General features: G+C 45.2%; 1 protein-coding gene across 3 annotated transcripts; it reads right to left on the bottom strand.

Moving 5' to 3' along the window:
• Window positions 1-1,811: 1,811 nt before the first annotated feature.
• On the bottom strand, window positions 1,812-11,754 carry PICK1 (protein interacting with PRKCA 1). 3 transcript variants are annotated; one of them, XM_027661238.1, is made up of 13 exons: window positions 11,687-11,754; window positions 10,810-10,901; window positions 9,954-10,065; window positions 9,358-9,486; window positions 9,168-9,234; window positions 7,807-7,896; window positions 7,323-7,376; window positions 7,161-7,223; window positions 6,686-6,819; window positions 5,840-5,932; window positions 4,812-4,862; window positions 3,369-3,513; window positions 1,812-3,114 (listed from the first exon to the last, which is right to left on the bottom strand). In XM_027661238.1, the coding sequence occupies exons 2-13, from the start codon at window positions 10,848-10,850 to the stop codon at window positions 2,873-2,875; spliced, it is 1,221 nt and encodes a 406-aa protein (XP_027517039.1). In that variant the 5' UTR covers window positions 10,851-10,901; window positions 11,687-11,754; the 3' UTR covers window positions 1,812-2,872. The 3 variants fall into 3 exon arrangements, with proteins under 3 accessions (XP_027517039.1, XP_027517056.1, XP_027517048.1); XM_027661255.1 differs by lacking the exon at window positions 11,687-11,754 and adding an exon at window positions 11,561-11,680; XM_027661247.1 differs by lacking the exon at window positions 11,687-11,754 and adding an exon at window positions 10,987-11,544.
• Window positions 11,755-12,139: the final 385 nt, after the last annotated feature.

Below are 12,139 nucleotides of genomic sequence, written 5' to 3'. Positions count from 1 at the left end.
TAGGTGTGCAGCCACAATACAGAGCCTTGCTGACAGGAATAGCACCAAGCCAGCTTTATCTAGGCTCAAGTGAGTCCTATTGACGTGTGAAGGGAACAACTTGGCCCCTATGGGGGTGGGGGTTTCAGGGCAGGTAAATAACGGTGTCCCAAGTGATTATCCACTGAGTAGGAATGGCACCAGACGTGCCTGTGTTTTCCTTTTAAATAGAGAAAACCCCCTTACATAAAGGAATCAAAGGTAAAGCAGGAGGACAAGCCCCAGCTCCTGGGTGCCACTAAAGAGAGTGTTGGAGCACGTGGTAAGGCAGGCATGACCCTCTCACCCCCCACTGCAGTGGTGGATTCAGAGAGGACAACCTTCCCTGGCATGCTTAAACCACTTCTAATCTGCTTTAAGGACTGGATCTTTTATAAACACCCCTGACCAAAGCTCTTTCTTCCGGTTTCCTGAACTGCTTCACCTCAGAGACCCTGGGGAGAACCTGTGACTATAACGAGGGATCAAAAACTAAGCAGAGGGCTACAGGGAAGGCAGCTCATGGGGCCATCAAAAGAGGTGTTTCATTCCACACCAGACTGACTACAAATTAATTGGTAATTGGCCAAACCTGCAGGACCCATAAAGCCATTTAAACACAGCAGGAGCACGAAGGAAAGGGTTTCATTATAGATGCTCCCGAGGAAAGAGCAGTAAATGATGAGCAAAATAAAGCTGTTGAAGAACGTCAGTTTAAGAAGAGACAGAAGAACTGGAAATTGGAGGGGAGATGGTAAACCCCATGGGGCTGTACCCTGCCCCACCTTGGGTAACACTACTGTTAGATCTGATTTTGAGCCAGTCATAGTGGTGACTTTGGGCTTTTTCCTATTCAAACTCACTTAGAAATATTGCAAATCATAGTAAGTACCATGATAAACCGCAGATGCAAAGCCCTGTGAGAATGAGAGCAGCAGCAAGAGTGATGGGGTCCTGTAGGCCTTCATTCACTGCTTTGCAAGCTTGTTTCTCCCTCCCCACAAGGTAAGATCCACGTTTTTGTTCCACCAAGTTGCTCTGCAGCTCTTTCCCCAGCCATCCTGAACCCCTGTCCCCCAGGCTGCATTTCCCTTATTCACTAGTGCCTCCTCCAAGAAGGAGCTCACAACTTCCCAGAGGTCCAAGGTCCACAGTATGAAAACAACTGCCCTTGTCAGCAAGGCAGGTCGCTAGAACAAGGTCCCCTCTGTTTCCTTGTCACCAGTCAACATTTCCCACTAAGCCTCCCGCTCTTAAATCTTCTCTTAAAAGCACATAGAAGTCCTTAGGGTATGAGATCTCAATACAAACGGTGCTGCAAGATTCCCAGAACTCTTCCTAAAAACCTGGCTATGCTGCCTTCCACTTTGCCTTGCTGGCTTTTAGACAGGCTCTGCTGAAGCCTGTTCCTCTCAACTGCTCCATGTTTTGGCACAACAACCAGCTCTGAAAGAGGATCAGGGACTTAAGCATCAGCTGAAGCTTGTGATGCAACAGCTGAGCTGTGTGGAAAAGCTGGCCCTGGAGGGGTGCAAGGATGGCACCTTGGCAGGACTGAGGCAACTGGTGGCTTTAAAAGGCTGGTGTTCCCCTGGGAAGCCAAGATGCAGAGAAGCTGGTGCTACATGGAAGACTGCCCTTGCTACAGTTTTTATAAGCCTCTTCCTCGAGAAACCTGTGCTGCAGTGACCACCACAGCTTGGTATAAGGATTATGCACCACTATGAGCAAGAAAAAAAATGGCCAGCACATGACACCCATCTTCCCAACATATACCCATGAAGGACAGAAAATGGAATGTCACATTTTTCTTTATTAGAGACAACAGTCAGTACACCGGAGTCCATCTAAATTTTTCAGAGCAGCTTGACCATGGATGGCTTTCTTGCAGGCACCCACTGAGATGAAGAAGCTCCAATGACAAATCAAAGAGAAAAACCAAACCAAACCATCTCGATCATAAATTAATGCCCTTACATAACTTCTCTCATGACCACTAGAATGTAATGACAGAGAAATCAAAACCCTTGCCCCGAGAAGCACACCACTCCTGGCAGTTGTGCTGCCCACTAACAGAGAAAGTGCCATCTGCATCTGGGGTTGGCCCACAGCGATGGAGGGAGGGGAAGAGAAAAGGAAACAAGGAGCCTCACCTACCTCAGGTTTCCTTTTCCTTCTTCCCTTGTGCTGGGAAATGGGATGTTAGCTACTGTTGCTGGCTGGTCCAAAGGCAGCACAAAATGGTTGTGCAGAGAGGAGAGCATGGGGTGGCACACTAGTAATGCTTTGCACTAAAAAAATCTCAAAGCCTCTGCCTAAAGTGCATGTCTTCCTCTCTCCTCAAGGCTTCCCATCTCTCCTCTGTAGTTTAAGGATGGGATATTTCCATCACAGTTCTAAGGTGGCTCCGTAGAAGGAGCTTGGAGACAGCGAGTGGTGGGGTGAATAAAACAATGCTGATGCTAACACTTCCCAGAGCACAAGGGGAGGACAGAGCTCCAAACCATTAGCTGGCTTCCATGTGCCAGAGGGGAGCAGTGCTTCCCACATGCTCAGCAGAGTCCTGTCTGCCCAGAGTCACATGGCAGTGTGGTAGGGAGTTTTCCTCCCCACACCTCGGTACCCAAGTTGGGTAGTAGAAGTCTCTGGGGGCAAAAAAGAATATCCAGGCAAACAAGCAAAGGAAAAGTGAGGAAAGCAGAGGTTGGTTCCAATCCAACCAGCTACCCTCACCCAAAGCAGAGGAGGAATCCCAGGCTGGACATACATTGAAATCACAGAGGATGAATCGCCACGTGAAATACATGTTTTCATAACAGTCTGCAAAGTCTTTCCTCTGGCCACGCCGGCACACTCAGGCATCATCAATGAGCTTTTCTCCATTTGCATCCTCCTTCCCGCTACCCTCTCTCTCACTTTCTCCTTCTTCTTCTGCCCCATCTGTGTATGTGTCCTTTTGCCCATAGTTAAGAGTTGTGCGGGCAAGGTCCACCTCAATGGGAAAGACATCTGCATCTCGGAGCACAGCATAGCAGTCGTCGTAGTACTTGGACATCGTGGAGACGAAACGCTGGAGCTGGAACACGATGTCCTGCACTGTAGTGGAGACACGTTAGGAAAAAAAAAATCATGTGAAAACCCTCTTCCCAAACAGTGTGAAGGCTGTGATCAAGCCTCCCTTGCCAGCATTAGATACAGTCTCCTACGCACTAATCCCTTTTGGCCCCCGAGGGTGGATGTCTGGGCACAGCCACAAAACGGTTCTTCAGCAAAGACTTCTGAGCCGAGAGGAAGGAGGAGCATGAAGGCCAAAGCTGTGTCTGCCTGACCCCTTCAGGTTCCAGACTCACCGTGTTTCTGGTCCAGGAGCTCTATTTTCTCCAGCACATCCTTCCTCATCTTGGCAAAGCGCGTGCGAGCCTCCTGACGGCAACGCAGGATAAGGCGGTACTCGTAGTTCCCAGTGCTGACCCGGTAGAGGGGTTCACCCAGAGCCTGCCAAAAACACAGCACCATTTTAGAGACTCCCACAACAGTGCTTATACACAGTTTGCCTACAGGTGTGAACTCACAATGACCTTGGGTTATTACAGAACTCTCAGGCTCATGGGAACTGCAGTTGGGAAGCAGGAAACATGAGGAACACTGAGCCACATCCACAACTGGCACTCAATTAGGTCATTCTCAAGGCCAAATACACACCAACCACAGTAAAGAAAAGTACCACTGCTAAGCAACAACAGGTACCTTTCAACCCAGCATGGAGAAGTGGCACGGCTTATCTGGACTATTAAGACAGGCATTATGAACAAACACGTTTATATCAATCACACAAAAAATTCTGCCCTCCTCTACAAGCTTTGCCCTACGTGGACTGCACAGGAAACCCCGTGGTATCTACAACCATCCAGACACAATGCTGGAAACCATACAGGATGGGACCTATATGTTGTCCCACAAAACCCTCTTGAGGAAAAGGGGTTAGGTCTGGCAGCAGAACAGCATTCTGCCCCTGCACCTGCAAATATAACATATGTAAAAACCCATGTTATGCACTATGGTTCGCTAATGCACACTGCATCTGCCAAAACCCAGAAATGTTACTCTGCTGGGCAAGACTGATATTCTTTCCTCCCTACTTAGAAGTAAAGATACAATGAAAGATTGTGTTAGGAAAGTTTTATTTCTTCCTGGCACTTTGTAGCCAGGCATTCAAAAAAAATCTAATGCCTGCTCTGAGATCCATACCTAGGATAAAAAAAAGATCTTACTTTTATGCAGGAAAACTGGGATGTATGGGACACCTGTAGGTATCTTAAACAGAGCTGTCAAGGATTAAAGTCATAAAACCCTAAGCTACAAAACCCCTATTGTTAAGAGAGAGATCCTTTAATCAATTTTCCTCACTTACAAATGCAGTTTCACATGAGTTTTGCTGCAGAGAAGCTAAACCTCCATTTCTCAGAAACAAACCCAGAATTAATGATAAGCTGTACACTACACACAAATGGAATCTGTGAAGATAACACCTTAATCCTCCTTACATAACCTAATCGTTCTTAAACACTCAGGGAGGCAGCCACTGAGAGAACAACCTACAGAGATGTCTGTTCCTTCTTCTATTCCACAGCACTAGTGACTCATGGCAGTTTTTGGCAGTGCTTCCCAGGTAGCATTTAAGGATCCCCAGTTTCTCGTATGTTATGAACAAATGTGTGTAATTCTTAGGATGCATTAACTATTTTGGGTGCTGACAGGCACAGGAGTGCTTTTGCAATTTTACTGGTACTCACAATGCAGCTGTACTCTTCATCATCCATCTCTTTGACTTTCAGGCAGTAAGACTTTGCAGAATTTAAAATAATTAAAAAAAAAAGCAAAACAAGAAGGAAATATTAAAAATCAGAGGCAATTTCATCATCACCCATACCCATAAGGGTTGTATCGTTTCAAGAGTATCATTCAATGCTAGAGCCACTAAGGAAAGCACAGTGGGATCAGAGTATATTAAACATCCAAGCTGGAAAGAAAATCTATTTAGAGAAAGATGGGGAGGGAGAACAGTGGGGGAGAGAGAAGGTGCTTAGTATTTTTATTACAGAGGCAAATACTTTATGTAAGTATAATCTAGTAAAAGAAAAATCCTGTGTTCATCTGCTATCTGGGAAAACACAGAACAACAAAAGTATGAAACAGGAATAAATAAAGAGGAGAAAAAAAGATTAATTGCAGGAAGGATTGAGGTAGGAAGAGATGCTGCCATATTCTCTTGCCTTAGGGCTGCAGCTCCAAATATTTCTCTCAACAAATAAAAGGAAATAAATTCCTAAAGTTATAGAACAGGTGCACTTAGCAACCTTACTCTTTTTGGGTGTAAAAAACAAGGGGGGAGTGGAATGAAGAAAGGAAAAAAAAGGCACGGTCTAAATGAAAGCAAATATGGCTTGACAGTCATCTACTTTGGCTAAAGAAGACTATCCAAAATTACCAGAAAACTATGGACTGTAGATCTTTTTAGAGGAGTTCAAGAGCATAAGTTCCATAGGAACTCTTTACAAATAAATCAGGAAATTATTTCATTTAGAAAATAAATCATCTGCATTCTGGGAGATCTTTCTTACCAGTGAGAAGTATTAGGTTAAAAGCAAGTGTCTGAATCTGAGTAATCTGGCAGTAAACAAAGAACTGGAAAAAATAATGCATTCTCTCATGGACTGTGGAAGGATGGATATGTGATTGTATAGGCTATATGAGACTTTCAGGATGATTCTATGAAACTTGATTTCAACCAGTACTTAAAATCCAAAAGCAAGCAGCTCACCAGATATTCAAACTTGACATCCAGGTATTTTTTGATAGTCAGCCTTGTGTCAGGAATGGCTTTATTCAGATACGTATTCAAGTCAGTAAGCATCTGCAAGGGAAACACTCTGTTGCTGAATATAAAAGTATGACTACAATTCATCAAGTAACCTTCTACCCAGAGCAGGTCATGAGACTGCCTCAAATTAACTCTTTTTTGAACTACAGTATATTTGAAAGAAAATGTTTGATCGTGACTCAGAATTGCCATGATTACAGCTTCCATAACTGTCACTGGCAAGTGGTTCAAGTGTTAGAAATGCATTCCTCACTTCTAGTCTGAATTAATCTGCTTTTGACTTGTCTTGTTTCATTTTCAGCTGGTCCTGAAAACAGCTCTGCTGGACTCAGTCTCACTACCCAACACTGTCTACCCAACATGGAACTAAAAGTGGTGCCCAAATCGACACCCTCTTTGCTAAACTAAGTGGATAGATCCCCTGGAGACTCTCTAATATATTGACTGAAATCCTTAACTTGTTCCTGGATAGCTTATCTAAACTCTTTGAGTGACATCTTTAAATTATGGGTACCAATATCAGGTACTACACTGATCAAACTACCCCCTCATTCCCAAATGGAGAGGAATATATTCATATGCAAAAGTCACAGGGACAAGATTGATACACTCACTATGTTACCTCTCACATTCTTTTCATTATAAAGAGTTCCCTGAAGGAAAGCAGACAAGGACCGTTCTTCCCACAGTGAATAAGCTTTCAGATCACACCTTCAAAGACAGGCTTCTGCCTTGCTAGATTCCCCTCTTCTCCTGACCCTTTACTCCCATGGTTAAATTCTTTACCGGCTTAATTGTTTTCAGAAGGTGAATCCCAAACTTCTCAATGTTGCGATGGGCATCAGCAAATTTCACAAAGGCTTCACTGGCAGCTGGTTGTGGCTCCCTTACACCAATGACAGAGAAAACGTCTCCAAATGCTGGATGAGCAGAATAAATACAGACAGATAAAAGAAGAGGTCAGCTCTGGAGAAAAATCTTGCCTCCAATACTACAACTCCCTCCCATAACCTTACAATTAGCTGGGGAATGATGCTACATATTCCCCAAAGACCAGAGGTCAGCAGGGCATTTCTTCAATGTCTCATGTGAAAGACAGGGCCTGTGTTAGCACCATGACTGCTAATGTAGGCAAGTGGCCCTTCCCAGCTGTGCAACTCTTTGTTTTTAATGAGTGTGGGAATCATGCATCTAAGTACTGACTAAAACTCCCGAAACTGGAGGTCGGAGATTTCTGCTCCCTTCGCTCAAGATTCTTTACCTCTATGTGTCTGAGACAGCTCAAAGAAAGCCCTGAGAAGACTCTTGGTGTGCTCTGTCAAGCCTGTGAAGGAAGCCAGAAAAAACATTTAAGTCACTTCACTGAAACATAATGGAGGCATCCTTCTCTCCCATCTGGTGTCTGATGGAAGATGCAATTTACCTTTGTATAACTCTGCTGTCCTCTCCAGCTCCTCTAATCTCTTCACTAGCCCATCTGAATAGAAACAGAATACAGAATTACAAAAATCCAATTCAGGACACAGTTAAGACCTGACTGAGTGGAAAAACACCAGTTTAACATATTCGGTTCAAATTTCCCTCACCCCTTAATGCCTGTCCTGTAGTACAACAGCAGGGGAAGCTTTTAAAATATCTGCAAATTTATTTTATAGTGTGGGGTCATCACCTATTGGCATTCACTAATGGGTCCCTGCTTTAAATTAATTTCACCTCAGCTAACATTTAAATTGCCCCAGTGACAGGTTATATCACTCAGGAAGGGCAGAGGCAATCACAACAGTGAGGCAGAGCAGAATGCAAGAATTATAAGGAATAATGTGGACCATGCAAGTTACAATAGAAAGCAGGTAAACATCTGAGGGTGAGTATTCCCTTGAGGAAATGTCCTCCTAGACAACACTTACCATTGCAAAGTATGGCTCGGCTTAACCCCAGGGCATCCGCTGTGCCTGAGCTCATGTTCTCCACCAGTCGATGCTTTACCTTCTTCAATACTGAAGGCCAAAAAAGAGTTGCAAACCAGGATCAGGGTCATTTCTACAGGCATGAAAAGCTCACTAGCACACTTCACTGGTTTCCCAGGCACTGGATAAAACCGCACTTAACCCAGTATTGAGGTGGCAAGCAGAAGGAGAATACCATAGAAACAGGACGTTCTGGTCCAGCCATGCATAACACATCTTCTAACCTGCCTATTTGTTCTGCTCTCACATCCTACATACCTCAATCAATAGAGCTGCAGTAATTCTTTTGGAAGACTATTCCAATCAATCACTTTGCTATCAGCGACCTAACGTGATATTTGGAACTAAACTTTGCTTGTGCTACCCACTGTATTACTCAAACTGAAATGAGGAGACGAGGTTGAAAGCAAGATAAACAAGATTTCATGCTCAGTGTTGCCCCTTTCCTTACTTTTATCTTTTGAATCCTAGTTAAACCTTTTCATCACCTCTTGATGTAATGGTGCAAATCATACCCTGCAAATTACTAGGGACAGTTATGCCCTCTTTGGCATCAGATGACTCAGCCACATTTATTTAGAGGCAAACTTGCGGTGCCTGCAGATCCCAAGAACTCAATTTAATCCACAGTGTTCAGCATCTCTGGAAAATTCCATATTCTTGCCACACTTCTGTTTCCTCAGAAGTCCATCTCACTACTCAGGATTTTCCTGAATCCCTGTCAATTCATTAGCACCATAATCACCATGAAAAGAAATGAGAACAAACAAAAGAGATGGATTTTTTCGAAAAGTGAGAGACAGCTGTGTAGGCTTAGTTCAAAACAAACAGTTTGTTTTATCAATAAAGGCTCCCCCCTCTCCCACAAAATCTATGTCTGTACAAAACCCAGTGTAGATAGGTATTTCATCACTGTTCTCCAAGCTGAGAAATTGCCACCAGTGTTTTTTGATTGACACATTGCTGTGTACAGTTAAAAATCTCAATAAATCAGCATAGCTCACATGTATTAAAAATAAATTAATCAAACTATGCAGTTGAGAGTCATCATCCATGCTAAACACAGTACAGAAAAACAAGCCTCCCACAACAACAGTCAAGCCTCTACTTAACTTTCAAGACTATCTCAAGAAGTTAGGAATGGATTTTTTTAAGCCTATAATTCTCTTTGACAGTATCCATTTGAAAACAACTGAGACAAGAGCAAGAAAGGACACAGGAAAAGTTTTGTTTTAGCTGGGACCAATTTTTCATCCCTCCCCATCATTTTAACGCTGTAGAGTGAGAGGAACCAGTCTTACCAATATCCAAAGACTTGCCCTGCTTTGGGTCAGCCTGAAGCTTGTTGTAGTGTATAGTCACTTCTCCCTGTAGAAAGAGCAGATCCAAAACTGCTGTGCTGGAAGCAAGGAGCAGTGGCTTCCTTAACCCAAGGACAACAAACTGTCAGCTACAACCCAGAAGCTCCAGTGGCCCCCTCCTACCTCTCACCTTTACCATCTGTATCATCTTGGCCACCTCCACCTTGGTCTTCCCTTTGACAGACTTCCCATTCACTCCTGTGATTTCATCGCCAGCTGCTACGGTGCCATCTAAGGCTGCTGGAGTGTTATCAAACACCTAGCAGAGAGGAGAAAGAGGATGAAAACAGAGTCTGGAATCAAGAGGAAGAGAAAGGTGAATGCAGGGCTAAAGAATGAAGCCTGAACAATTACATCCCTCCTATTTAATTTAGTTGTACTTTGCTCATGGTGAAGCCACAGTTTTCCCCCTTCCCAAGCTAAGAGGTGGGCTGATCATCTTGGTCTCTCAGGAAGTTCTTGCCTCCTCAAGTGTATGATTTCCTACGTTGAGAATGTCACACTGTTCCCCCGTGAATTCTAACGTGCTCTCCAAAGAGCAGGATAACTCCAGAAGTCTTAATTTAATTCTTCCACACCTATTAGGTACTAGGATAAGGAAATCTTATTCACTGCAAAGTGAGATGTCATCTCCCACTTTGATAAAAACATACAGCATAGGTTTCTCCATGCTTCCCATCTCTCAGGCCAACAAAGATGGTTTATTCCTCCTCCCCGAGTGCCCACCTGGACAATGTAGAGACAGGGGCAGTACTGTGCTCCTCCCCCAATACTGATCCCAATCAGGTTCTGAGAGTCCTTCTTCAGGGTCACTGTCCCAGGTACAGTGGGGATGCCCCTAGAAGGAAAAAGGAATAAATGAACACATAGGCAGGGCTGCCTGTGTATGAAACAATTCCTGTATCTGAGTTGATACAAACCAAAAACATAACGGGCACTGCACATTTGAATTCATCCCTTCATCTCTGCTACACAGTCTATCAGCATTGACCAGCAGGAGCACCTTCTGGGCTATCTTTTTTGGGACTTCATGCAAGGATTAGATGTGTGAGAGACACCCTCATCCATTGCTAGGCACTGAGGAAACACTATCATTTAGTGTTGGAGTGAGATAAAAACTTGCACAGCATAAATGAGATGCAAATCAAGTGCTCGATGCTAAATTAATTGCTAATCTCATCAAACCTTTTACTTGCTTAGGAAATGACAGTGTTCTCCTCCTTATAGACCAAAGGACTCCAGAGTTTCCACTTATTCTTGCCTCTTGTTATCTTTCCTCTATTGTAAGTGTTTTTTTCTCTGGTTAAGGCCAGTAATTTACAGAAAACCTGTCAGGACTACTTTGCAATCAGAAATGCAAGGCAGCCATTGCAGAGTAACACAAACTTTCTCCTTTGTTTACCAGCACAGTGATGCCTCATCCCCAGTCTCCAGACAGAGCAATAAATTGGGACTGAACAGCAAATATGACGTGCAGCACACAGTGACAGGAGCAGGTAGATTTATCAACTCTTGTTAGGTCTTGGCTGCAAAGACTATTTCTATTGTTAGAAAAAACATGAAAAACAAGCAAAATACTCACAGCTTATCTTCCTCAATATCATAGTCCAAATCTGCAAACATTGTTTTGGTTAAGTGGAACCTGTTTGTCTGATGCTGCTTATTTCAAACTCCCTGGGAAGAAAGAACAGAATAAATCCCAATAAATGAGCGCTCTCAACAGAAAACTGCAGAGAACCAACCTGTCACCCTTATCGACCTCCTTCTCTTTGTTTGGTTTTTTTTCTGAATGCCACACTGTGGTCTCTGCTCTTACATCAAAGATGACAAATATGTCAAATGTCTCTGGTTCTCTGCTCTGCATAAGACAGGAGAAAGTCCTCGAGTTTAAATGCTGCATATTTCAAACTCCGCATGTTTAAAAAAAACCCTGACACACATGCAGCATTTCCAAAGCACAGAACAAAAGGTGGTCCTTTCTGGAAGCTGCTTCTTCCCACGTTCGACCTGCACCACGGCTGCTAAAGACATTTACAGTTCTATCCCCTACATCCATCACACATCTCCATGTGGTTCCTGACTTCGCAGCCAGCCATGTCACTTTTTGACGTTCACCTCCTGTAACGGGAGGCCGCGCTAAGCTTTTCACAGAAAAGCCACATTATTTTTCCCGTGCACAAACACCGTTTCGTTTCCCATTTATATCCGGGCAGCAATCAGCAGACAGCCTTTGCTTGTGGCCTCCTAACTGCACCACATCTGACCCCAAGGGGCGAGGGCTTCACCGGCAGCCCTCCGTGCCGCATCCTTCCCGGCGGCCGCAGCGCACGGACCCGGGGCAGGGGAGAGGCCCGGGGCACTGGCCCGGCCGGGGAAAGGGGGGTCGCAGGACCCCCGCTCGCCCCACAGGGACCGTCCTGGGGCACCCGCGGGGGCGTCACTGAGGGGCCCGAGCTCACCGGAAGCGGCCGCGCGGCGCCGTCAGACCCCGCCGACACGTCACCGCCGGGGCCGCGCGAAACGCGCGACGGAGCCCCGCCCCCTGCGCGCGCGCTCACCCCGTTGCCATGGGGATGGGTACCGCCGCGCGCCTGCCGCCATCTTGGGAGCGGCACCTCCGTGCCTCCTTCCTTCCCTCCTTCTCTCTCTCTCTCTGTCTCCCTTCCCTTCTTTCCTTTCTTTCCCCCTCCCTCCCTTTTTTTCTTTTCTTTCTTTCTTTCTTCCCTCCTCCTCTCCTCCCCCTTCCTCCCTCTCTCTCTCCCTCTCCCTCCTTTCCTTCCTTACCCTCTTTCTCCCTTCCTCCATTCCTCCCTCCCTCCCTCCCTTCAGCGTTGCCCTCGGGTTCAGTGAGGAGCCGAGCGGAGCTGCCCCGGCTGCGGCAGCAGTAGCAGAAGGGGATGGGAACTGCGGAG

Source organism: Corapipo altera, unplaced genomic scaffold (assembly GCF_003945725.1).
Source record: "Corapipo altera isolate COAL_440 unplaced genomic scaffold, ASM394572v1 1, whole genome shotgun sequence".
NCBI lineage: Eukaryota > Metazoa > Chordata > Aves > Passeriformes > Pipridae > Corapipo > Corapipo altera.
Note: the sequence above shows the minus strand (reverse complement) of the source record. Positions and strands in the feature narration are given on the sequence as shown.

Bases quoted from the DNA above. Each gene is read 5' to 3' on its own strand.
- PICK1 (XM_027661238.1), bottom strand. From the start codon at position 10,850: ATGTTTGCAGATTTGGACTATGATATTGAGGAAGATAAGCT. The intron at 10,066-10,809 runs GTGAGTATTTTG...TTTTCCTTCTAG, and splicing joins GATATTGAGGAAGATAAGCT to GGGCATCCCCACTGTACCTG. The intron at 3,514-4,811 runs GTGAGTACCAGT...TGTTTTTGGCAG, and splicing joins ATGAAGAGTACAGCTGCATT to GCTCTGGGTGAACCCCTCTA.